At 43.9% G+C, this 27,846-nt stretch overlaps 1 protein-coding gene across 1 annotated transcript; it reads right to left on the reverse strand.

Moving 5' to 3' along the window:
• Positions 1 to 419: 419 nt before the first annotated feature.
• On the reverse strand, positions 420 to 26,097 carry LOC143955207 (uncharacterized; the record flags this gene model as incomplete). Its single annotated transcript, XM_077465293.1, is given in 13 exon segments — positions 420 to 3,486; positions 7,780 to 8,882; positions 9,587 to 9,728; positions 9,845 to 9,942; positions 10,059 to 10,182; positions 10,269 to 10,439; positions 10,578 to 10,659; positions 20,968 to 22,582; positions 24,974 to 25,115; positions 25,224 to 25,340; positions 25,452 to 25,543; positions 25,660 to 25,783; positions 25,870 to 26,097. Coding segments are annotated over 13 exon segments (4,554 nt in total), but the record flags the coding sequence as incomplete, so codon positions are not given.
• Positions 26,098 to 27,846: the final 1,749 nt, after the last annotated feature.

Here is a 27,846-nt window from a genome sequence, read left to right on the forward strand (position 1 = left end):
GGTCTGTCAGGAGTCCAGAAACTCATTGACCTTTTTATACACACAAACTAATTACAAGCAAACAGATCACAGGTGAGGATGGTTATCATTATTAGCCACTCAAACCCCTTTGTGTCAACTTGCGTGCATATTATCAGGCCAAAATCACCGGGGTGTGTAAACTTTTGATCAGGGTCATTTGAGTCATTTCTGTTGCCATTATGATTTTAAAAAAATTAAACACAGTTGGTTGATAATAAAAGGCTTCAGCAAAAACACTAACCATGAGTGAAAGAAACATTTTTGTGTTATCATTCATATTCTCTATAAAATGGCCAAGAAATCATTAAATTCCGCCAGGGTATGTAAACTTATGAGCACAACTGTATTTCCTTTTTTTTAAAGATAGATAATAAAAATATCACTTGGGGATAAAAACAAAACAACAAAAAAAAACATTTATTGTATCACATTTAAAAAAAACAACATTAAGAACATACACAACCCTTCTTTAGATTAACTTTTACATTTTTTTTATTAAGTATTGTATTGTATTGTATTGTATTGTATTAAGTATTGTGAGTCTTCCGACTTTATATAAGAGTATACAATATGTAACAGCACTATCCCCTTACAGTATGTACTTTCACTTTGTTTACCAAGGAATTCTCATTAAATTCAACAGTTAAGCCTCCATTACAACAAACTCGGTGGAGGCCCCTAGGCAGTCGAAAACTTGGGCCACCCTCACAGGTTTCTGAAGGTCTCTTGAGCTCTAGTGGGATACCATTGAACCAAGTAGTGAGCACGTTGGGCGCTAGATATGGGGGTGACCATCACTACTGTACATTACACAAATGTAGGTTGTGCCAATTTTTTTTTTACTGACACCTGAAAGAAGATGAATTTAAAATTCCCAAACTGTAATGTGAACTCGATAGCTATTTGGTTTATGGACTTTACGTTTTTATTGGGTACATTACATTAATACGGTATTTTCTCTATAGAGTCTTCAGTGTAAAGTTTTTGTTTCTTCGAATTGATCTTTTGTAAGCAATTTAAGAAATCTTCATCGTCGTTTTCTTTCAAGGTCCAATCAATATTATTTTGATTAGTTGACGTGGGGCCCATAGGGCTGGTGCCTACACCAACTTGGTCATCCGGCACCGTAGGCCCCTGATGTATGTCATATGGAGGTGTGTTGCACAGATCCACGTTCTCCTCCCAGCTAATGCATGGAGTCCATCATCAGCTCCCGAGACATGTCTGCCTACGGTGTGGCCTTCATTTCCTCCAGAAGTCAAGCCATCGAGGAGTTGGTTCCATATTCACTCTTTCCTCCGAAAAACAAAATACAAGAACGGCAAGTATACCAAAGTAACTCCAGAGATGAGTCGTGCCGTATCGGAGTCCGTATCTTCCAAATGTAACGCTCAACATTTCTACAATGCAAAAAGTATGGTGCCGCTACCCTTAAACTCAAAATAAGGGTGTAGGACAGTGGTCTCCAAACTGGTGTTCAGGTGCGCCCTTTTACTTGGCTGTATCTGGCCTTTGGGACACTATTCCACCAAGTGACGCCCATGATGGAGCACCATTCCCCCTAATGACATCAATGGGGCACTATCCTTCTCATTGATATTGACAATACGGTACTATACCTCCATGCTGAGGTATTTTCTACTGCCATTGGCCACAGTCCACCCCCTCAAGCCTGAAAGATAGTAAACTGGCCCTTTGCTTAGAAAGTTTGGAGACCCCTGATCTAAACCATCCCATTGTAGCTCTGGCTGTATGTTTAGGGTCGTAGTCCTGCTGGAAGGTGAACCTCCGCCCCGGTCTTGAGTCTCAAGTCAACAAGGGGGGAGACCCATGGCCTAGACCAGTGATGGCGAACCTTGGCACCCCAGATGTTTTGGAACTACATTTCCCATGATGCTCATGCACTCTGAAGTGTAATGGAGCATCATGGGAAATGTAGTTCCAAAACATCTGGGGTGCCAAGGTTCGCCATCACTGGCCTAGACAGTGGCCATTCCGGTCCTTTAACCTCGGTAGGGAATTCCCACCTGTGCCAAGAGCACAGCCGCACCACAAGCTGTTCAATCAGACATTCCATTTGGGAAAGGTCGGCAAGTTGGCGTTCAAAGCTCTAAAATCTTCTTTATTAAATATCCGTTGGGAGTAAAGATCCACTACGAAGAGAACGCCGACGTGTCTCAGCCCTTCCAGGCTTTAGGCGGTCACTCACTGTAAGGGCTTAAACGCGTCAGCATTCACTTTTCGCATTTTAGGTCGGCAAGTGGGTGTTCAAAGCTCTAAAATCTTCTTTATTATATATCCTTTACAGGCTTTAATCAGCCATTCACCGCAAGGGCCGAAACGCGCCGGGTCTTTACTACCAATGGATATATAATAAAGAAGATTTTAGAGCTTTGAACACCCACTTGCCGCCCTAAAATCGTCTTTATTATATATCCATTGGGAGTAAATATCCACCACAAAGAGAAAATTCGGACAAGTTTCAACCCTGACAGGCTTTAGTCAGTCATTCGCCGCAAGGCTGAAATGCATTTGTTTTCTCTTTGTGGTGGATTTTTACGCCCTCTACTGTCCCTCCTCTACACTGAATCTGGGGTAAAGGAGAGGCAGCGACAACAGCTGCAGAGCCTGCGTGATGATGTTACCCATAGGCTTACTATGGGGCAGTTGTTGTTGGCTGTCCCTGCTCTATACTGAAACTGGGGTAAAGGAGAAGCAGAGACAACAGCTGCAGAGCCTGCGTGATGACGTCACCCATAGGCTTACTATGGGGCATCCAAGTTTAAAACTACAATCTATAAAGTATTAAAACAAAAACCATTGCCGTCTTGAGAAAACTCTAAACATGGAAAATAACCCTTTTGTAATGTGTGTTTTTTTTCTGCCATCTGACAAGGCTTTCTTCCTCATTGAAAAGGTTTCCCGCACTCTGAACATGAGAAAAAGATGTTACCGCGTGTGAATTTTCTGGTGCCTTACGAGTTGTTTCCTGTAAATGAAACCTTTCCCGCACTCTGAACATGCGTAAGGACGCTCCCCCGTGTGGATTCTCTGGTGTTTAAGAAGGTTTCCTTTGTCGGTGAAAGATTTCCCACACTCCGAACATGGATACGGGCGCTCGCCTGTGTGGATTCTTTGGTGCCGAAGAAGGCTTACTTTATGGCTGAAAGATTTCCCACACTCCGAACATGGATACGGGCGCTCGCATGTGTGGATTCTTTGGTGCCGAAGAAGGCTTACTTTATGGCTGAAAGATTTCCCGCACACCAAACATGACAAAGGACGCTCGCCTGTGTGAATTCTCTGGTGGGAGAGAAGGTTTCCTTTTTGAAGGAAACCTTTCCCGCATTCTGAGCATGAGTAAGGACGATCAGTTGAGTGAATCTGTTGGTGTTTAACCACTTTCAGACCGGACCATTTTGCTGGTAAATGACCAGAGGTCTTTTTACACTTTGGCACTGCGCTGCTTTAACTGGTAATTGCGCGGTCATGCAATGTTGTACCCAAACAAAATTTGCGTCCTTTTCTTCCCACAAATAGAGCTTTTTTTTTTTTTTTTTTTTTTTTTTTTGTTGCTACTTCAGCGAATTTATCAGCGAGGTGCCAATCACCTTGGCGTTCATTTTAGTTTGCCTCGTCTTAACTTCACATCATTGTAGCTCTCCTTATCATTCAAAGACTTTATTCATTTATTCATTAAAAAGAACACATAAACAAAAACCAAGAAAGGGAACGCCGTCGAGTCATCTTTAACTTTCCCTTTAAATTTATCCCTTATCCTCCTTCGCCCAAATTCTTCACTTTAATTACTCCCCACCCCCCCCCTCCCTCTCTTTTTCACGCTCATTATGGGTAGGAAGAGAGAGGTAAGCATCCCGTATCCTAAAACGATACGTCGAATATCTATTCTCGTTTGTGCCTCCTCTTCTCTTTGTCCCTTTATACTCTTTTCTACCCCCTCCCTCCCACCTCCCTGTTCCTGGTTACTTTTCCTCAGAGTTCTACTTAAAACCTCACTTCCAGTTTGCCTTTCCCGTAGTTATTCCTGCGTTATTTCCTCCACATATCGCCATGATTTTTTAAATTTCTCCCAGGGATCCCATTTCCGATCCCTCTTCTCCTTTATGGCTGGTTCCTCCTCTCCACCCTCCCCACTTTCCATATGTTGTATTTCGGTAACCTGACGAATCCAATCCTGGATTTTAGGGCTTTCTTTCTCTCGCCATTTTCTCGGGATAAGATTTTTTGCGATGTCTAATAATATAGGGACTAATGATGCTTTATATTGGTTAATTGTCTGCTCTGTCCCATGGAATAAGACCATCCATGGGTCTTCTCTGACCACTTTTCCCGTTACCACCTTTACTAATTCAATTATCTTCTTCCAGAATTCTTTAATTTTGGGGCAATCCCACCATATATGGCTCATACTCCCGATAGATTTGCAACCTCGCCAGCACTCCGGTGATTGATCGTTTCTAAACCTACTTAGTTTGTCAGGGGTAGCATACCATCTTGCTATACATTTGTAATTTGTTTCTATCATTTTACTCCCTCCCCCCGCAAAGTGAATTAAAGTTAATATTTTCTTTCTAATTTGAATATTACATTGAACCCCCAATTCTTTTTCCCACTTTTTAAAAAATGTCGGTTCCTCCAGCTCGTCCCCCTCTGATATTACTTTCTTTTGATGGTATTTGATTGCCTCTGCGATTTTTATTTTTTGCGATATAAACGTAAAAAGACCGCAAATTTTGAAAAAAAATGATATTTTCTACTTTTTGTTATTAGAAAAATCCAATAAACTCAATTTTAGTCATACATTTAGGCCAAAATGTATTCAGCCACATGTCTTTGGTAAAAAAAAAGTCAATAATTGTATATTTATTGGTTTGCGCAAAAGTTGTCACATCTACAAACTAAGGTACGTTTTCTGGAATTTACGCAGCTTTTAGTTTACGACTGCCTATCTCATTTCTTGAGGTGCTAAAATGGCAGGGCAGTACAAAACCCCCCCAAATGACCCCATTTTGGAAAGTAGACCCCCTAAGGAAATTGATAAGAGGCATGTTGAGCCCATTGAATATTTTATTTTTTTGCCTCAAGCGATTGAATAATGACAAAAAAAAAAATTTTTTTTTTTTTTACACAAAGTTGTCACTAAATGATATATTGCTCACACATGCTATGGGCGTATGTGAAATGACACCCCAAAATAAATTCTGCTGCTTCTCCTGAGTACGGGGATACCACATATGTGGGACTTTTTGGGAGCCTAGCCGCGTACGGGGCCCCGAAAACCAATCACCGCCTTCAGGCTTTCTAAGGGCGTAAATTTTTGAGTTCACTTCTCACTACCTATTACAGTTTTGAAGGCCATAAAATGCCAAGATGGCACAAAACCCCCACAAATGACCCCATTTTAGAAAGTAGACACCCCAAGCTATTTGCTGAGAGGCATGTTGAGTCCATGGAATATTTTATATTTTGCCACAAGTTGCGGGAAAATTACAAACTTTTTTTTTTTTTTTTTTTCACAAAGTTGTCACTAAATGATATATTGCTCACGCATGCCATAGGCATATGTGAAATGACACCCCAAAATAAATTCTGCTGCTTCTCCTGAGTACGGGGATACCACATATGTGGGACTTTTTGGGAGCCTAGCCGCGTACGGGGCCCCGAAAACCAAGCACCGCCTTCAGGCTTTCTAAGGGCGTTACAGTTTTGAAGGCCATAAAATGCCAAGATGGCACAAACCCCCCCAAATGACCCCATTTTGGGAAGTAGACACCCCTAAATTTAGGGGTACACTAGTGAGACTAGGTAATAAATGGCGGGTGCCCTGAAACTATAAAAAAATAACTAACCAACCAGCGTCACCTGTAACAGTTATATGGTGATCACTGGTGAAAGGGTTAACTAGGGGGCAATCAGGGGGCTTTATGCGGTAGTATATGGGGGTCCCTGGCGCTATAAAAAGCTGCAGCGAACCTAAATACCTACCTGCCTAACTAGCGTCACCTGTGACACTAATACGGCGATCAGAAAAATGATCGCTTATTAGGCTGGGTTCACACTGGAGCGATGCGGAAACGCCGCGAATCCGCGGCGGGTTCCCGCATCGCATGCCTCCCGGCAGCAGTTCACACTGCCCTATGCGAACTGCTGGGAGTGTCAGTGAAATGTTACTGACACCCCCAGATCAGTTCGCATATCGCAGTGCGATCTGCAAACTCGGATCGCATGGTGTGAACACCCATGCGATCCGATTCTGCTGTGGGCCAAAAAAAGGGTCCCGTGCGAATTTGCGGCGGGTGTGGCGGGTGCGGCGAATGGCTGAACTCGAATCGCACAGAGATCGGATGTGATTTGCACTGCAGTGCGGTGCGAATCACATCCGTTCTCATAAACCGCTGCAATGTGAACCCAGCCTTAGTGACACTGGCGACGGGGGGTGATCACAGGGTTAAACCTTTATTGGGGGGGTTAGGGGGGTACCTTAGAACTAAAGGGGGCTAACCCTAACTGCCCTAACAGTTATTAGTCACAAATGACACCCGCCGGGTGATCAGGGGGTTAAACCTTTATTAGGTAATAAATGGCGGGTGCCCTGAAACTATAAAAAAATAACTAACCAACCAGCGTCACCTGTAACAGTTATATGGTGATCACTGGTGAAAGGGTTAACTAGGGGGCAATCAGGGGGCTTTATGCGGTAGTATATGGGGGTCCCTGGCGCTATAAAAAGCTGCGGCGAACCTAAATACCTACCTGCCTAACTAGCGTCACCTGTGACACTAATACGGCGATCAGAAAAATGATCGCTTATTAGGCTGGGTTCACACTGGAGCGATGCGGGAACGCCATGAATCCGCGGCGGGTTCCCGCATCGCATGCCTCCCGGCGGCAGTTCACACTGCCCTATGCGAACTGCTGGGAGTGTCAGTGAAATGTTACTGACACCCCCAGATCAGTTCGCATATCGCAGTGCGATCTGCAAACTCGGATCGCATGGTGTGAACACCCATGCGATCCGATTCTGCTGCGGGCCAAAAAAAGGGTCCCGTGCGAATTTGCGGCGGGTGTGGCGGGTGCGGCGGGTGCAGCGAATGGCTGAACTCGAATCGCACAGAGATCGGATGTGATTTGCACTGCAGTGCGGTGCGAATCACATTCGTTCTCATAAACCGCTGCAATGTGAACCCAGCCTTAGTGACACTGGTGACGGGGGTGATCACGGGGTTAAACCTTTATTGGGGGGGTTAGGGGGGTACATTAGAACTAAAGGGGGCTAACCCTAACTGCCCTAACAGTTACTACAGTCACAAATGACACCAATGCAAAAAAAAAAAAAAAAAAATGACATTGGTGTCACTGTGACTGGGGGGCAGGGGTAATTGGGGGGGGTGATCGGGGGGTAAAGGGGGGGTGTGAGTGTGCCTGGCATGTTCTACTGTGTGTGTAGAGTGTTGGTGCAACTCACCGATCCGCTCTCCTCCGTGTCGGAACGGAAAATACCGACACGGAGGAGAGAATACATCACTTCCTCTCCTGTGTTTACATTACAGGAGAGGAAGTGATGTCACGGGGGATTTCTATTCGTCGGGAGCGATCGCGAGGGGGTGGCCATGAATGAATGGCCGCCCCCTCGTCCCGGATCGCTCCCGGACGAAAACCAAACGCCGCAGGCACCGGGCGGGGGCCCGATCGGGCCCCAGACCCGCGGGAGGCAAGGGACGTACATGTAAGCCCTTATGCCTGCCCGTGCCATTCTGCCGACGTACATCGGCGTGCGGCGGTCGGCAACTGGTTAAGGAGGTGACTTCCCTGATGCTGAAGATCTCCGGTTTGTACTAAACCTTCCCCACACTGTTGATACGAAGGGCAACCACAAGTATGACTTTTCTGGTGTTTAAGAAGTGATCTTTTCTCAGTGAAACCTTTCCCACACTCTAGACACGAAAAAGGACGCTCGCCAGTGTGAATTTTCTGATGCATGATAAGATTTCTTTTTTCAGTGAAACATTTCCCGCACTCCAAGCATGGAAAGGGACGCTCACCCGTGTGGCTTCGCTGATGTATAAGAAGTATTCTTCTCTCAGCGAAACACCTCCCGCACTCTAAACACGCATAGGGCCGCTCACCCGTGTGAATTCTCTGATGTATGACAAGCGTTCTTTTTTCAGTGAAACATTTCCCGCACTCTGAACATGAATAGGGTCGCTCACCAGTATGAATTCTGTGGTGTTTGATAAGGTCTTCTTTCTGAATGAAACGTTTCCCACACTCGCCACATGGATAGGGACGCTCCCCCGTGTGAGATCTCTGGTGCCTTTGAAGCGTTCTCTTTTCGGCGAAGCCTTTTCCACACTCTGAACATAAAAAGGGACGCTCGCCGGTGTGAATTCTCTGGTGTATGACAAGCTTTTCTTTCCGGACAAAACTTTTCCCGCACTCTGAACATTGGAAAAGACCCTCCCCAGTGTGAATTCTCTGGTGCGCAAGGAGGTTTCTCTTTTTAGTGAACGATTTATTACACACTGAACATGACCATAAAGTCTCTCTTGTGTGAGCTCCTTCATGGTTAGAAGAAGATTCCTTGGGATTAGATGGATCTATTGATCGATTGACACTGTGAGATATTAGATGGGTATTGGAAGTCATAGCATGTGATCGATCAAATGATTCCTCAGGGTGAGAGGGGTCCATTGACATCTGTGAATGGTAAGGTCTATGATGTATATTCTGAGTAATGGGATTTTCTCCCGGAAAGGGTTGTGTGATTCCAGTTTCTTCGGCATTAAAATCTGAGGAGAAAAACTGAGGAACCTCAGAGGTATTCTGGACATAATGTCCACCTGTTGGAAAGACATTGTAAAACCAACGTTACACCTTCTCTTCATCCCTCACATTCATAATATATATAATATATGTTGGTACATAACTCAACAGATTCATAAATCTCTGGCATAATATTGGTTACATCGATGAAGATTGTTGGGAACATGACATCATAGTGAGGAATGGAGATGGACCTTTCATATGGTGTACAGTATCTCCTCCTCATTTGTTGGGAACATGACATTATATTGAGGAATGGAGATGGACCTTTCATATGGTGTACAGTATCTCCTCCTCATTTGTTGGGAACATGACGTAATAGTGAGGAATGGAGATGGACGTTTCATATGGTGTACAGTATCAGTGTTTCTAAATACAACATTTATAAATGGCTAATAATATTTGTAGGAAAGATTATTGTAGACGGTTAACCTGGGGAGATCTCCGATAACCTTTTGAGATCCCTTCCCATGGATCAAATGCCAATATTTTGGTTGGGTGAATTTGATGGACATGATTTTTTTAAAAACCCATTTAACAGTCAGAATTTGAGTTATTTGGTTGATTTGTGGAAATACGCGGAAATCTCCTAAATCATAGATTCTTACTTATTTCCGCAAATATAATACTGTTTAATATTTCGGTATAAATACCCTGACAACAGTTTAACATACTTTATACTTAATGTTAACTGTTCATGCGTTTAGTGCTTATTACTTACGTGTGTTAATATAAAGAGACGATTCCTCTCGTTTACTTTTCTTAATCATCTCCTCTTCCTCCATAGACTGCTGATCTCCACTCACCAACATCTCTTCTTCTTCCTCTTTAACCTCAACTTTGATGTCCTTTAGTTCTTCAGCCTGAACCCCAAAATAAGATAATATAGATTTGGAGAAAGAAAAAAAAGATTACATATAAAACTGTTATCTTAAAGTTTAGAATAACTTATTAGGTCTACATGGTCAGTACCACCTACTCCATCCTGGTGAGGGATGGAGTGATCTTCCTGTGTGGAATCCCGGGAATACAGAGGACGGGGACATCTCTCTGGTGGGTTCCCATTACTGGATCCATCTGTAGGAAACACACACACTGACTGAATACATTGTTTCTATGTGTTTATCAGATGATGGGGGATCTAGGTGGACCCTCCGTACTGCTCTCTCCTTTACAATAAAGTCTCCTCTTACCCGGTGATGTGAGGGGCGGCTGATTCTCCATCATGACGTCCTTGTAGAGATCCTTGTGTCCTTCTAAATACTCCCACTCCTCCATGGAGAAATAGACAGTGACATCCTGACACCTTATAGGAACCTGACACACACAATGATACAGTCACCATCCAGACACATCCCTTGTCTGTTACTGGATAATGTCCCAGAATTCCCGGCACCGCTCACCTCTCCTGTCAGCAGATCAGTGATCTTCTTGGTGATTTCTAGAATCTTCTTGGCACTGGTTACCTCTGTTGTCAGGCAGTGAGGTGGAGGCACTGTGATGGGTGATGTCCTGGGAAGACGGCTGTTGGGTGTTAATGGATCACCAGATGTTTTCTGAACTACTTTATAATCCTGTTTACAGAGAAAAAGTAACAATTATTATTATTATTATTACAGGTTCCCAGAATCCTCCTCACCTCTCCGGTCAGGTTTGTGTTTTATTAATAGAGATAAGAGTGATGTCATGTGACCTCCCAGAATCCTCCTCACCTCTCCGGTCAACAGGTAGATGATCTCCAGGGTGAGGTCCAATATCCTCTGAGTCATGTGACTTTGATCTTTGTCCATTCCTCTTCATGTGGTCATGTGATCTATACAGGACTCTCCTCTCTGTAGACGGATAATAAACTGAGAATTATCTGGATGAATAATGTCGGCACATATATATATGACGGCTTGTAAATATCAAACCGGAAGTGACTACATCCTCGTTGTTTGCGGTTTCTTGCATCACAGAGGGGAGGTGGGTAAAGATGTACCTTCTTCCCCTTTGAGTGCACTGGGGTTCCAAATCGGCGGCGGTACAGGGCTCCCCAATTGTACAGGAGAGCTCGGTAAAAGCGGTGCGTGGAAGGGGGGGGGCTTCTTCTGTGTCCTGTAGAAGTGATCATTTCTTTGGCAATCCCTTGCCCATTAGCATAGACCAGTGGTCTTCAAACTGCGGCCCTTTGCTTGTCTTTATCTGGCCCTTGGGGTACTTTTCCTTCCACTAATACAAGACACTATTCCTCCCACTGACACCAACAATGGGGCATAATTCTTGATACTAACACCAATAATGGGGATCTATTCCTTCCACTGACACCAACAATGGGGGTATAATTTCTGCTACTGACACCAATGATGGGGCTTTATTCCTCCTACTGACACCACGGATGGGGCGCTATTCCTCCCACTGACACCAACAATGGGGGCATAATTTCTGCTACTGACACCAATGATGTGGCTTTATTCCTCCTACTGACACCAACAATGAGGCACTATTCCTCCCACTGACACCAGAACAATGTCCACTCCCAATGGCCAAAGACTGGCCTTCCTAAAGCTTGAAGGACAGTAAACTGGCCCTTTGTTTAGAAAGTCTGGAGACCCCTGATCTAAACCATTCCATTGCCAATCCCTTCACTGGCTTCCCCTACCCCACAGTGTAAAATTCAAAATGCTAACCATAACATACAAAGCCATCCACTACATCGCCCCCATCTACATCACCAACCTCATCTGCAGATATCGCCCAAATCGTCCCCTCCGCTCCTCCCAGGACCTCCTGTTCTCTAGCTCCCTTGTTACCTCCTCTCATGCTCGCCTTCAAGACTTCTCCAGAGCCTCTCCCATCCTCTGGAACTCAGTCTGTCCACTCAGCCCCTACCCTGTCCACCTTTAGGAGTTCCCTGAAAACTCATTTATTCAGGGAAGCCTATCCCACACCCACCTAACTGTCCCCGAGCCACCCCCATCAAATCATTCTCTGCAGCTATTACCTTTTGTACCACCACCCCCTCCCTTTAGAATGTAAGCTCTATGAGCAGGGCCCTCCTGTACCTTCTGTATTGTACTGTAATTGTGTTGTCCCCCCTATACATTGTAAAGCTCTGCGTAAACTGTTGGCGCTATATAAATCGTGAATAATAATAACAACAGTAATAATTGTATCTCTGGCTGTAGGTTTAAGGTCGTTGTCCTGCTGGAAGGTGAACCTCCGCCCCAGTCTTAAGTCTCAAGTCAACAATGGGGCAGGCACTGTTCCATCCCCTAATAATGAAGATGCATTGTTTACTTCCACTGATGGCAGGACAATTTGTACTCCCACTGGCCACAGTCTGGCCCCTCTAAAGTCTGAAGGACAGTAAACTGGCCCTTTGTTTATAAAGTTTGGAGACCCCTGATCTAAACCATTCCTTTGAAGCTCTGGCTGTATGTTTAGGGTCGTTGTTCTGCTGGAAGGTGAACCTCCGCCCCAGTCTTAAGTCTCAAGTCAACAATGGGGCAGGCAGTACTCCTTCCCCTAACCATTCCATTGCAGCTCTGGCTATACGTTTAGGGTCGTTGTTCTGATGGAAGGTAAACCTCCCCCCAGTCTTAAGTCTCAAGTCAATGATGGGGGAGACCCCTGGCCTAGACAGTGGCCATTCTGGTCCTTTTACATCAGGCCTCCATTGACTTCAGTGGAGTTCACAATCGTCACCCAAATATATCTCATGTTTTGTGAACCTGCCTCAAGCTGACCCCAAGTATGTTCAGCTCATCCTTAAGCCCAGTACACATTATATGAAAACACCTGTATTCAGAATAGGGATGAGCTCGGGCGTGTTCGCAGACTCCACGTGCAGAGCCGGAAGCAGGCACAGCGCTGTGCTAATCACAGGCAGTGAGACATTTCCCGATCTCCGCAGCCGCACGTCGGGGCAATGTCTCACTGCCTGTGATTAGCGCAGCGCTGCGCCGACTTCCTGGTGGGCTCTGCTTATGGACCATGCGAACACGCCCGAGCTCATCCCTAATTCAGAACCATCCTTTGATGTTCCATCACTGCTTTGGAGAGCCAATATGGACTGTTCAGGTGAAAGTTTCCGAAGGGACATGTTGGAAAAATTTTCTCGTTAGTTATTATAATGTCCAAATTTCATTTAGTTAGTACAGTAATCGTTAGGGATGAGCTCAGGCGTGTTTGCATGGTCCACGTGCAGAGCCCGCCAGGAAGCTGGCGCAGCGCTGCGCTAATCACAGGCAGTGAGACATTGTCCGATCTCTGCAGCCGCACATCGGGGCAATGTCTCACTGCCTGTGATTAGTGCAGTGCTACGCCAACTTCCTGGCGGGCTCTGCATGTGGACCATGCAAACACGCCTGAGCTCATCCTTAGTTATCGTCCCATAAGAATCGAACGAGTAAGCCCGGGGCATGATCGAAAAACAAAGTGCGTGACCGCAGACTGGACATAGACCGGGGCTACCTACGTGGGAGGTTGTCCTCTGTCATTCAAGAATTTTCCTACCATTAATGGCATTCTCCATTTTCAAACATGGGAAGAGGAAACGGGGACAAATCATAGGATTGTTCTTCGACTTTGGAATAGCGTGCGCTAGGCTTTACTTATTATCTTGTGTGTAACATTGCCGATGAATAAAAAGAGCTGCAACTATCTGATCCTTTCTTCTAAGTATATCTGTGTGCACCGAAATGCTGGAGATAAAAGGATATGGAGGAAGAGGACGGACATGACGGGGGGGGGGGGGGTTATTGGGTGTAAATATAAAATAATATCTTATTACCTCCTCTGCTGCCACTTCCAGCAATGTCTCCTCTCTACTTCCTCCCAACTCACCTCTCACCCGGAACTTCCTGTTTGTATAATACATCCCTTCCTGTGCGCGTGTCCCAACTAGGATCTCTTTCTTGTGTATATAAAATTTGCAGCCTACTTCGACTAAGCCTATTTTTGACATTTGGTGTTTACAAGTTAAAATGCATATTTTTTGCTAGAAAATTACTTAGAATCCCCCAAACATTACGTATATTTTTTTAGCAGAGAATCTAGAGAATAAAATTGCGATTGTTTCAATATTTTACATTCGGCGGGAAGGGGTTAAAGTGCAACTTCAGTGAGCAAGATGATAAAAAAGCTGAATCCATCTTTGGGGGAAAAAAAATTAACAACGATTGCGTACTGTCTGTGATACTTTTTTGATTTTATTTGCACTAACATATCATTTTTCATGGACGAAACTTTCGGGGTGTGTGTCCTCTTCTTCAAGGTCCAAGCAGTACTCTACAATACGGCTACAATCACCTCAAATATTTTATGTATTTGTGCAGCGGTCTTTTAAACACAACTTTTTGGGAAAAAGACACTTACATGAATTTAAAAAAACAAAAACGAAACAGTAAAGTTAGCCCAATTTTTTTGCATAATGTCAAAGATGATGTTACTCTGAGTAAATAGATAAAAACACGTCACGCTTTAAAATTGCGCACACTCGTGGAATGGCGACAAACTACGGTACATAAAAATCTCCATAGGCGACATTTAAAAAAAAAAATAACAGTTACCAGTTTAGAGTTACAGAGGAGGTCTAGTGCTAGAATTATTGCTTTCGCTCTGACGATCGCGGTGATACCTCGCATGTGTGATTTTAACACCGTTTACATATGCGGGTGCGACTTCCGTAGGCGTTTTCTTTGCTGCGCGAGCTCGCGGGGACGGGGGGCGCTTGAAGATTTTTTAATTTTTAATTTAATTTATTTTTATTTTTAAAAAAAATACATTTTTGATCACTTTTATTGGTGTCACAAGGAATGTAAACATCCCTTGTGACAGTAATAGGTGGTGACAGGTCCTCTTTATGGAGGGATCTAAAAAAAAAAAATCCCTCCTTTGCACTTCAACATATTCAGATCGCTGAAAACGGTGATTTTGAGTACTGTATATTTTTTTAAAACCGGCGCCATTGGCAGCCGAGTAAACAGGAAGTGACGTTGTGACGTCACGTCGTCGCTTCCGTGTTTACAGAGAGAAGGCTGGAACAAAGCCGTTTCCGGCCTCGTGCCAGTCTGTCTCTAGCCGCCAGAAGTGGCGGATCAAAGATCGGGTCTCCCGGTGGGACGGTGGGTGAGACGGTGAGATGTCCCCTCCCGCTCCTCCGGGATAACAACCGAGTGACTTTGAGCCGCATTGGTTGTTATCCCTGGAATGTCGATCGCCTGCTCTAAAAAAGGGTACCAGGATGATGCCTGCAGCTGCGGGCATCATCCTGGGAAAAAAACCCCGAAAGCCGAGGCCATATATCTGCATACGTTCGGCGGGAAGGGGTTAAAGTGCAACTTCAGTGAGCAAGATGATAAAAAAAGCTGAGTCCATCTTTGGGGGGGAAAAAAATGAACAACGATTGTGTACTGTCCATCACACTTTATTCATTTGCACAAACTTTGTTATTATTAACCACTCGACTTAACGCCCCCCCCCCCCACCCTATAACCAGGCCTTTTTTTTTTTTTGGCGATACGGCACTGTGTTACTTTACTCGGTTGTGCGACGCTGTACCCAATTGAAATGTATATGTCTTCGTGGGAAACGTTTGGGGACGGCCCCTTCCTGTTCCAGACATGGATGAGCGAGTTTGGGGTGGAGGAACGCGAGTCCTGAACTCAACCCGATAGAACACCTTCGGGATGAATTAGAGGGGAGGCTACGAGCCAGGCCTTCTCGTTCCAACATCAGTGCCTGACCTCACAAATGCGCTTCTGGAAGAATTGTCAAACATTCCCATAGACTCACTCCTAAACCTTGTGGACGGCCTTCCCAGAAGAGTTGAAGCTGTTATAGCTGCAAAGGGTGGGCCAACTCAATATTGAACCCTACGGACTAAGATTGGGATATCATTAAAGTTCATGTGTGTAAAGGCAGGTGTCCCAATACTTTTTGACTTTAGTGTATATCCATTTGGAATAAAGATCCACCAGATAGAGAAACTGACGCGTTTCAGCCTTGAAATGACTGACTAAAGGCTGAAACACGTCAGATTATTCTTTGTGGTGGATCTTTACTCCCAGTGGATATTTTTTTACTTTTTTTTTTTTTATTCTTTTTATGACAAAATAAAACATATTGAAAAGTAAACCAGTTGTCCACATATTGTCAAATCTGCCCACCTATTGCTACAGTTTTGGGCAAAGGTATCCTCTTTCTCAGGACTTCTTAGAATCCCTCTATTTTCATACTATTTACAGTTGTGCTCATAAGTTTACACACCCCAGCAGAATTTATGATTTCTTGGCCATTTTTCAGAGAATATGAATAACACAAAAACTTTTCTCTCACTCATGGTTAGTGTTTGGCTGAAGCCATTTATCATCAATCAACGGTGTTTACTCTTTTTAAATCATATTGGCAACAGAAACTACCCAAATGACCCTGATCAAAAGTTTACATACCCCAGTTCTTAATGCCGTGTATTGCCTCCTTTAACACCAATGACAGCTTGAAGTCTCTTGTGGTATTTGTGGACGAGGCTCTTTATCTTTTCAGATGGTAAAGCTGCCCATTCCTCTGGGCAAAAAGCCTCCAGTTCCTGTAAATTCTTGGGCCGTCTTGCATGAACGGCACATTTGAGATCTCCCCAGAGTGACTCAATGATATTGAGGTCAGGAGACTGAGATGGCCACTCCAGAGCCTTCACTTTATTCTGCTGTAGCCAAAGACAGGTGGACTTGGCCTTGTGTTTTGGATCATTGTCATGTTGGCATGTCCAAGTACTTCCCATGCACAGCTTCCTGACTGATGAATGCAAATGTTCCTCCAGTATTTTTTGATAACATACTGCATTCATCTTGCCATCAATTTTGACCGAATTTCCTGTGCCTTTGTAGCTCACACATCCCCAAAACATCAGTGTTCCACCTCCGTGTTTCACAGTAGGAATGGTGTACCTTTCATCGTAGGCCTTGTTGACGCCTCTCCAAATGAAGTGTTTATGGTTGTGGCCAAAAAGCTAAATTTTGGTCCCATCGCTCTAAATGACTTTGTGCCAGAAGGTTTGAGGCTTGTCTCTGTGCTGCTTGGCGTATTGTAAGCGGGATACTTTGTGGCAATTGCGTAGTAATGACTTTCTTCTAACGACTCGACCATGCAGCCCATCTTTCTTCAAGTGCCTCCTTATTGTCAGGGGCGGACTGACAACTCATGGGGCCCCCGGGCAATAGGAGAAGATTATGGGGCCCCAGGGCAATAGGAGATTATGGGGCCTCCAGGCAATAAGAGATTATGGGGCCCAAAGGCAATAGATTATGGAGGCCACACAGTATACACACACACACACATACAGTATACACACAGACACACAATATACACACACAGAATACACATACATACACTGAAAAGGTACAGGAGAGACGGGGCAGCTAGAATCTTGGGATTTTTAAACAAAACACAGATTTTTACATACTGTCCCTGGTTTTATTGAGGCTGGCAACCCTGATGGGGCCCCTTAGTGGCATGGGGCCATTGGGCAGTGCCCGAGTGCCTGAATGGTCAGTCCGCCCCTGCTTATTGTGCCTCTTGAAACAGCCACACCACATGTTTTCAGAGAGTCCTGTATTGCACCTGAAGTTACTTGTGTTTTTTTTTTGCATCCCAAAGAATCTTCCTGGCAGTTGTGGATGAAATTTTAGTTGGTCTACCTGACCGTGGTTTGGTTTCAACAGAACCCCTCATTTTCCACTTCTTGATTAGAGTTTGAAAACTGCTGATTGGCATTCTCAATTCCTTGGATATCTTTTTATATCCCGTTTCTGTTTTATACAGTTCAACTACCTTTTCCCGCAGATCTTTTGACAATTCTTTTGCTTTCCCCATGACCCCATGGGTGGCACAATGGTGTAGTGGTTAGCACTCTCACCTAGCAGTAGAAAGGGTCGCTGGCTTGAATCCCAACCACAACACTACCTGCCTGGAGTTTGCATGTTCTCCCTGTGCCTGCGTGGGTTTCCTCCAGGCACTCAAGTTTCCTCCCACACTCCAAAGACACGCAGGTAGGTTAATTGGTTTCTGTCCAAAATTGGCCCTAGTATATGAATGGGGACCTTAGATTGTGAGCTCCTTGAGGGTAGGGACCAATGTGAGTGTGCAATGTACAGGGATAGGGGTAGACACTCACTCAGGTTGAACTGGATGGACTGGTGTCTTTATTCAACCTTACTAACTATGAAACTATGACGCAGAATCCAGAAACATTAATGCAGCACTGGATGAGAGATGCAAGGGTCTGTCAGGAGTCCAGAAACTCATTGACCTTTTTATACACACACACTAATTACAAGCAAACAGATCACAGGTGAGGATGGTTATCATTATTAGCCACTCAAACCCCTTTGTGTCAACTTGCGTGCATATTATCAGGCCAAAATCACCGGGGTGTGTAAACTTTTGATCAGGGTCATTTGAGTCATTTCTGTTGCCATTATGATTTTAAAAAAATTAAACACAGTTGGTTGATAATAAAAGGCTTCAGCAAAAACACTAACCATGAGTGAAAGAAACATTTTTGTGTTATCATTCATATTCTCTATAAAATGGCCAAGAAATCATTAAATTCCGCCAGGGTATGTAAACTTATAAGCACAACTGTATTTCCTTTTTTTAAAAGATAGATAATAAAAATATCACTTGGGGATAAAAACAAAACAACAAAAAAAACATTTATTGTATCACATTTAAAAAAAACAACATTAAGAACATACACAACCCTTCTTTAGATTAACTTTTACATTTTTTTTTATTAAGTATTGTATTGTATTGTATTAAGTATTGTGAGTCTTCCGACTTTATATAAGAGTATACAATATGTAACAGCACTATCCCCTTACAGTATGTACTTTCACTTTGTTTACCAAGGAATTCTCATTAAATTCAACAGTTAAGCCTTCATTACAACAAACTCGGTGGAGGCCCCTAGGCAGTGGAAAACTTGGGCCATCCTCACAGGTTTCTGAAGGTCTCTTGAGCTCTAGTGGGATACCATTGAACCAAGTAGTGAGCACGTTGGGCGCTAGATATGGGGGTGACCATCACTACTGTACATTACACAAATGTAGGTTGTGCCAATTTTTTTTACAAACTGACAGCTGAAAGACGATGAATTAAAAATTTCCAAAATGTAATGTGAACTCGAGAGCTATGGTTTATGGACTTTACGTTTTTATTGGGTACATTACATTAATACGGTATTTTCTCTATTGAGTCTTCAGTGTAAAGTTTTTGTTTCTTCGAGTTGATTAATTTTTTTCTACCTTTTGTAAGCAATTTAAGAAATCTTCATCGTCGTTTTCTTTCAAGGTCCAATGAATATTATTTTGATTACATGACGTGGGGCCCATAAGGCTGGTGCCTACACCAACTTGGTCATCCGGCACCGTAGGCCCCTGATGTATGTCATTTGGAGGTGTGTTGCACAGATCCACGTTCTCCTCCCAGCTAATGCATGTAGTCCATCATCAGCTCCCGAGACGTGTCTGCCTACGGTGTGGCCTTCATTTCCTCCAGAAGTCAAGCCATCGAGGAGTTGGTTCCATATTCACTCTTTGCTCCGAAAAACAAAATAGAAGAACGGCAAGTATACCAAAGTAACTCCAGAGATGAGTCGTGCCGTATCGGAGTCCGTATCTTCCAAATGTAAAGCTCAACATTTCTACAATCCAAAAAGTATGGTGCTGCCACCCTTACACTCAAAATAAGGGTGTAGGACAGTGGTCTCCAAACTGGTGCTCAGGTGCGCCCTTTTACTTGGCTGTATCTGGCCTTTGGGACACTATTCCACCAAGTGACGCCCATGATGGAGCACCATTCCCCCTAATGACATCAATGGGGCACTATCCTTCTCATTGATATTGACAATACGGTACTATACCTCCATGCTGAGGCATTTTCTACTGCCATTGGCCACAGTCCACCCCCTCAAGCCTGAAAGATAGTAAACTGGCCCTTTGCTTAGAAAGTTTGGAGACCCCTGATCTAAACCATCCCATTGTAGCTCTGGCTGTATGTTTAGGGTCGTAGTCCTGCTGGAAGGTGAACCTCCGCCCCGGTCTTGAGTCTCAAGTCAACAAGGGGGGAGACCCATGGCCTAGACCAGTGATTGCGAACCTTGGCACCCCAGATGTTTTGGAACTACATTTCCCATGATGCTCATGCACTCTGCAGTGTAGTGGAGCATCATGGGAAATGTAGTTCCAAAACATCTGGGGTGCCAAGGTTCGCCATCACTGGCCTAGACAGTGGCCATTCCGGTCCTTTAACCTCGGTAGGGAATTCCCACCTGTGCCAAGAGCACAGCCGCACCACAAGCTGTTCACTCAGACATTCCATTTGGGAAAGGTCGGCAAGTTGGCGTTCAAAGCTCTAAAATCTTCTTTATTAAATATCCGTTGGGAGTAAAGATCCACTACGAAGAGAACGCCGACGTGTCTCAGCCCTTCCAGGCTTTAGGCGGTCACTCACTGTAAGGGCTTAAACGCATCAGCATTCACTTTTCGCATTTTAGGTCGGCAAGTGGGTGTTCAAAGCTCTAAAATCTTCTTTATTATATATCTTTTACAGGCTTTGATCAGCCATTCACCGCAAGGGCCGAAACGCGTCAGTTTCTCTTTGTGGTGGATCTTTACTACCAATGGATATATAATAAAGAAGATTTTAGAGCTTTGAACACCCACTTGCCGCCCTAAAATCGTCTTTATTATATATCCATTGGGAGTAAATATCCACCACAAAGAGAAAATTCAGACAAGTTTCAACCCTGACAGGCTTTAGTCAGTCATTCGCCGCAAGGTTGAAATGCATTTGTTTTCTCTTTGTGGTGGATTTTTACGCCCTTTACTGTCCCTCCTCTACACTGAATCTGGGGTAAAGGAGAGGCAGCGACAACAGCTGCAGAGCCTGCGTGATGACGTCACCCATAGGCTTACTATGGGGAAGCTGTTGTTGGCTGTCCCTCCTCTACACTGAAGCTGGGGTAAAGGAGAGGCAACAATAACACCTGCAGAGCCTGCGTGATGACGTCACCCATAGGCTTACTATGGGGCATCCAAGTTTAAAACTACAATCTATAAAGTATTAAAACAAAAACCATTGCCGTCTTGAGGAAACTCTAAACATGGAAAATAACCCTTTTGTAATGTGTGTTTTTTTCTGCCATCTGACAAGGCTTTCTTCCTCATGGAAAAGGTTTCCCGCACTCTGAACATGAGAAAAAGATGTTACCGCGTGTGAATTTTCTGGTGCCTTATGAGTTTTTTCCTGTAAATGAAACCTTTCCCGCACTCAGAACATGCGTAAGGACGCTCCCCCGTGTGGATTCTCTGGTGTTTAAGAAGGTTTCCTTTGTCGGTGAAAGATTTCCCACACTCCGAACATGGATACGGGCGCTCGCCTGTGTGGATTCTTTGATGCCGAAGAAGGCTTACTTTATGACTGAAAGATTTCCCGCACACCGAACATGAGAAAGGACGCTCGCCTGTGTGAATTCTCTGGTGGGAGAGAAGGTTTCCTTTTTGAACGAAACCTTTCCCGCATTCTGAGCATGAGTAAGGACGATTGGTTGAGTGAATCCGTTGGTGTTTAAGGAGGTTTTCTTTATGAATGAAACCTTTCCCGCACTCGGGACATAAAAAGGGGCGCTCGCATGAGTGACTTCCCTGATGCTGAAGATCTCCGGTTTGTAGGAAACCTTCCCCACATTGTGGATACGAAGGGCAACCACAGGTATGACTTTTCTGGTGTTTAAGAAGTGATCTTTTCTCAGTGAAACCTTTCCCACACTCTAGACACGAAAAAGGACGCTCGCCAGTGTGAATTTTCTGATGCATGATAAGATTTCTTTTTTCAGTGAAACATTTCCCGCACTCCAAGCATGGAAAGGGACGCTCACCCGTGTGGCTTCGCTGATGTATAAGAAGTATTCTTCTCTCAGCGAAACACCTCCCGCACTCTAAACACGCATAGGGCCGCTCACCCGTGTGAATTCTCTGATGTATGACAAGCGTTCTTTTTTCAGTAAAACATTTCCCACACTCTGAACATGAATAGGGTCGCTCACCAGTATGAATTCTGTGGTGTTTGATAAGGTCTTCTTTCTGAATGAAACGTTTCCCGCACTCACCACATGGATAGGGGCGCTCCCCCGTGTGAGATCTCTGGTGCCTTTGAAGCGTTCTCTTTTCGGCAAAGCCTTTTCCACACTCTGAACATAAAAAGGGACGCTCGCCGGTGTGAATTCTCTGGTGTATGACAAGCTTTTCTTTCCGGACAAAACTTTTCCCGCACTCTGAACATTGGAAAAGGCCCTCCCCGGTGTGAATTCTCTGGTGCGCAAGGAGGTTTCTCTTTTTAGTGAACGATTTATTACACACTGAACATGACCATAAAGTCTCTCTTGTGTGAGCTCCTTCATGGTTAGAAGAAGATTCCTTGGGATTAGATGGATCTATTGATCGATTGACACTGTGAGATATTAGATGGGTATTGGAAGTCCCAGCATGTGATCGATCAAATGATTCCTCAGGGTGAGAGGGGTCCATTGACATCTGTGAATGGTAAGGTCTATGATGTATATTCTGAGTAATGGGATTTTCTCCCGGAAAGGGTTGTGTGATTCCAGTTTCTTCGGCATTAAAATCTGAGGAGAAAAACTGAGGAACCTCAGAGGTATTCTGGACATAATGTCCACCTGTTGGAAAGACATTGTAAAACCAACGTTACACCTTCTCTTCATCCCTCACATTCATAATATATATAATATATGTTGGTACATAACTCAACAGATTCATAAATCTCTGGCATAATATTGGTTACATCGATGAAGATTGTTGGGAACATGACATCATAGTGAGGAATGGAGATGGACCTTTCATATGGTGTACAGTATCTCCTCCTCATTTGTTGGGAACATGACGTTATATTGAGGAATGGAGATGGACCTTTCATATGGTGTACAGTATCTCCTCCTCATTTGTTGGGAACATGACGTAATAGTGAGGAATGGAGATGGACCTTTCATATGATGTACAGTATCTCCTCCTCATTTGTTGGGAACATGACATTATATTGAGGAATGGAGATGGACCTTTCATATGGTGTACAGTATCTCCTCCTCATTTGTTGGGAACATGACGTTATATTGAGGAATGGAGATGGACTTTTCATATGGAGTACAGTATCTCCTCCTCATTTGTTGGGAACATGACATCATAGTGAGGAATGGAGATGGATCTTTCATATGGTGTACAGTATCTCCTCCTCATTTGTTGGGAACATGACGTTATATTGAGGAATGGAGATGGACCTTTCATATGGTGTACAGTATCTCCTCCTCATTTGTTGGGAACATGACATTATATTGAGGAATGGAGATGGACCTTTCATATGATGTACATTATCTCCTCCTCATTTGTTGGGAACATGACATCATAGTGAGGAATGGAGATGGATCTTTCATATGGTGTACAGTATCTCCTCCTCATTTGTTGGGAACATGACATCATAGTGAGGAATGGAGATGGATCTTTCATATGGTGTACAGTATCTCCTCCTCATTTGTTGGGAACCTGACGTTATATTGAGGAATGGAGATGGACCTTTCATATGGTGTACAGTATCTTCTCCTCATTTGTTGGGAACATGACGTTATATTGAGGAATGGAGATGGACCTTTCATATGGTGTACAGTATCTCCTCCTCATTTGTTGGGAACATGACGTTATATTGAGGAATGGAGATGGATCTTTCATATGGTGTACAGTATCTCCTCCTCATTTGTTGGGAACATGACGTTATATTGGGGAATGGAGATGGACCTTTCATATGGTGTACAGTATCTCCTCCTCATTTGTTGGGAACATGACGTTATATTGGGGAATGGAGATGGACCTTTCATATGGTGTACAGTATCTCCTCATTTGTTGGGAACATGACGTTATATTGAGGAATGGAGATGGACCTTTCATATGATGTATAGACATGTGCAGACTAGAATATTTCGTTTAGTTTTTTCGTTTTCGTCCGTAAATTTTATTTATTTAGTTACTCCCGAAATTCGTTTTTATTTATTTCGTTTTTCGTGCAAAAATTGCATTCGTCCGAAAATCCACATGAATTACGGTCGAATCTGTCTTGGAAGGCTTATGGTGTCTGTCGAATGGATAAAGAAGATTCGATGGAGCTGCTAAACTATATAGCCTATAGGCGGAGCATTCGATTGCCGAAATATACGATTGCAGTGTCGTATAGTTGCGACGATCCCGTCGAATATTATTATAAACGTGCAACGATCCCGTCGAATATTATTAAACGTGCAACGATCCCGTCGAATATTATTATAAACGTGCAACGATCCCGTCGAATATTATCATTTTTTTTTAATTTACTTCCCCCACCCAATTCCAGTATCGTTTCTCTCTGTCGATTCTGTTCTCTCTATGTCGAATATTTACTCTCTGTCGAAGCTTTTCTATATAATAGGACTAATAGAGGTAAACGAAACTTAGGCACATTCGACCACAGGTTCAATAGACATATGGAGTCACGTCGAATCTCCTATTCTATATCGAACGGTCACTTCGAATCTCCTATTCTATATCGAACTGTTGTAACAACGAAAACGAAAAAAAACATTTATTTATGTCGGATCTTTCGTTTTTCGGAATCTGCACTTTCGTTATCGTTTGTCAAAACGAAAATACCTGAAATTCGGACGAAAATGCATTCGGACGAAAACGAATGCACATGTCTAATGATGTACAGTATCTCCTCCTCATTTGTTGGGAACATGACGTTATATTGAAGAATGGAGATGGACCTTTCATATGGTGTACATTATCTCCTCCTCATTTGTTGGGAACATGACATCATAGTGAGGAATGGAGATGGATCTTTCATATGGTGTACAGTATCTCCTCCTCATTTGTTGGGAACATGATGTTATATTGAGGAATGGAGATGGACCTTTCATATGGTGTACAGTATCTCCTCCTCATTTGTTGGGAACATGACGTTATATTGAGGAATGAAGATGGACCTTTTATATGGTGAACTTTTCCTGCATTTGGTGATTATTACTTACTTGTGTTGATATAGAGAGAATATTTCTCTTGTTCATGTTTAATCATCTCCTCCTCCTCTATAGACTGATGCTGACCTCCATTCACCAACGTCTCTTCTTCTTCCTCTTTAATCTCAATTTTGATGTCTTTCAGCTCTTCACCCTAAACCCCACAAATGACAAAATATAAGATCTGGAAAAAAACTGCAGAAAAGTGATAACGCAGAAGAACTTTGTCTCCTGATTTTGAAATATTTTCATTCCCATCTACCTGATCATGGTGTGAATATAAAGAACCGCTCTCCTCTATAGACTGCTGAGCTCCCCCCACCATTTTCTCATCTTCTTCTTCTTTAACCTCAACTTTGATGTCTTTCAGTTCTTCAAGCTAAACCCCAAAGATGACAGAAAACATTTATAAAATGGAACAAGAGATTACATAGAAGACCTCTCATAGCTTAAAAGTAATTTTGAGTTCTAGTTGATCAGTCCCTTCTACCTGATGGTGAAGGATTGTATAATCTTCCTGTGTGGAATTCCGGGAATACAGAGGAGGACATCTCTCTGGTGGGTTCCCATTACTGGATCCATCTGTAAGAAACACACACACTGACTGAATACATTGTTTCTATGTGTTTATCAGATGATGGGGGATCTAGGTGGAGCCTCCGTACTGCTCTCTCCTTTACAACAAAGTCTCCTCTTACCCGGTGATGTGAGGGGCAGCTGATCCTCCACCATGACGTCCTTGTAGAGATCCTTGTGTCCTTCTATATACTCCCACTCCTCCATGGATAAATAGAGAGTGACATCCTGACACCTTATAGGAACCTGACACACACAATGATACAGTCACCATCCAGACACATCCCTTGTCTGTTACTGGATAATGTCCCAGAATTCCCACCACCGCTCACCTCTCCTGTCAGCAGATCAATGATCTTCTTGTTGACTTCTAGAATCTTCTTGGCACTGGTTACCTCTGTTGTCAGGCAGTGAGGTGGAGGGACTGTGATGGGTGATGTCCTCTGAAAATGGCTGCTGGGTGTTATTGGATCTCTAGATATTTTCTTCACTACTTTATAATCCTGTGTATAGAGAAAAAGTAACAATTGCCGATACAGACTTCCCAAAATCCTCCTCCCGCCAGGTCATTTTTTTAAGCACAACTCCAACTAAAACCTTTTATTATTAGGCTTGAAATCCCTCGAGAAGCAGTAGACATGCTGTTGAGTGTGCACAGAATTAGATGTAATAGAAGTCCCATCGTCACTAGGATTAAAAAAAGCATGACATCATTAGTGTCGATGAGATTAAATAAGCCCTATTTCAGGTCTCCGTGGGATAAAATAAGTCTCATCGTTGGTGTTAGTGAGATTAAAAAAGACCCATTGTTGGTCTTAGTGGGATAAAATATCGTTGGTGTCAGTGGGATAAACTAAGGCCCATCGTCGGTGTCGGTGGGATAAACGAAGGCACATCGTTGGTGTCGGTGGGATAAACGAAGGCCCATCGTTGGTGTCGGTGGGATAAACGAAGGCCCATCGTTGGTGTCGGTGGGATAAACGAAGGCACATCGTTGGTGTCGGTGGGATAAACTAAGGCCCATCATTGGTGTTAGTACGATAAAATAAGCCCCATCGTTGGTGCCATTGAGATAAAATAAGGCCCATTGTTGGTGTCGGTGGGATAAACTAAGGCCCATCGTTGGTGTCGGTGGGATAAACTAAGGCCCATCATTGGTGTTAGTACAATAAAATAAGCCCCATCGTTGGTGCCATTGAGATAAAATAAGGCCCATTGTTGGTGTCGGTGGGATAAACTAAGGCCCATCGTTGATGTTGGTGGGATAAACTAAGGCCCATCGATGTTGGTGGGATAAACTAAGGCCCATCGTTGGTGTCGGTGGGATAAACTAAGGCCCATCGTTGGTGTCGGTGGGATAAACTAAGGCCCATCGTTGGTGTCGGTGGGATAAACTAAGGCCCATTGTTGGTGTCGGTGGGATAAACTAAGGCCCATCATTGGTGTCGGTGGGATAAACTAAGGCCCATTGTTGGTGTCGGTGGGATAAACTAAGGCCCATCGTTGGTATCGGTGGGATAAACTAAGGCCCATCGTTGGTATCGGTGGGATAAACTAAGGCCCATCGTTGGTGTCGGTGGGATAAACTAAGGCCCATCCTTGGTGTCGGTGGGATAAACTAAGGCCCATCGTTGGTGTCGGTGGGATAAACTAAGGCCCATCGTTGGTGCCATTGAGATAAAATAAGGCCCATCGTTGGTGTTGGTGGGATAAACTAAGGCCCATCGTTGGTGTCGGTGGGATAAACTAAGGCCCATCGTTGGTGTCGGTGGGATAAACTAAGGCCCATCATTGGTGTCCTGGGATAAACTAAGGCCCATCGTTGGTGTCGGTGGGATAAACTAAGGCCCGTTGTTGGTGCCATTGAGATAAAATAAGGCCCATCGTTGATGTCGGTGGGATAAACTAAGGCCCATCGTTGGTGTCGGTGGGATAAACTAAGGCCCATCGTTGGTGTTAGTACGATAAAATAAGCCCCATCCTTGGTGCCATTGAGATAAAATAAGTCCCATCGTTGGTGTCGGAGGGATAAAATAAGCCTCATCGTTGGTGTCGGAGTGATAAAATAAGCCTCATCGTTGGTGTCGGAGGGATAAAGTAAGCCTCATCGTTGGTGTCAGTGGGATAACATATGTGCCATCGTTGGTGTCGGTGGAATAAAGTAAGCCTGGTCATTGGTGTCGGTAGTATAACATAAGCCCGATCGTTGGTGCCGGAGGGATAAAGTAAGCCTCATCGTTGGTGTTGGTGGGATAAAATAAACGTGTTTGGAGAAAGCAACAGTTTAGACTAACATCAGTCCTTCCTCA

Source organism: Lithobates pipiens, unplaced genomic scaffold, assembly GCF_037356315.1.
Source record: "Lithobates pipiens isolate NorthernLeopardFrog02 unplaced genomic scaffold, aLitPip1_a1.2 Scaffold_35, whole genome shotgun sequence".
Taxonomy (NCBI): Eukaryota; Metazoa; Chordata; class Amphibia; order Anura; family Ranidae; genus Lithobates; species Lithobates pipiens.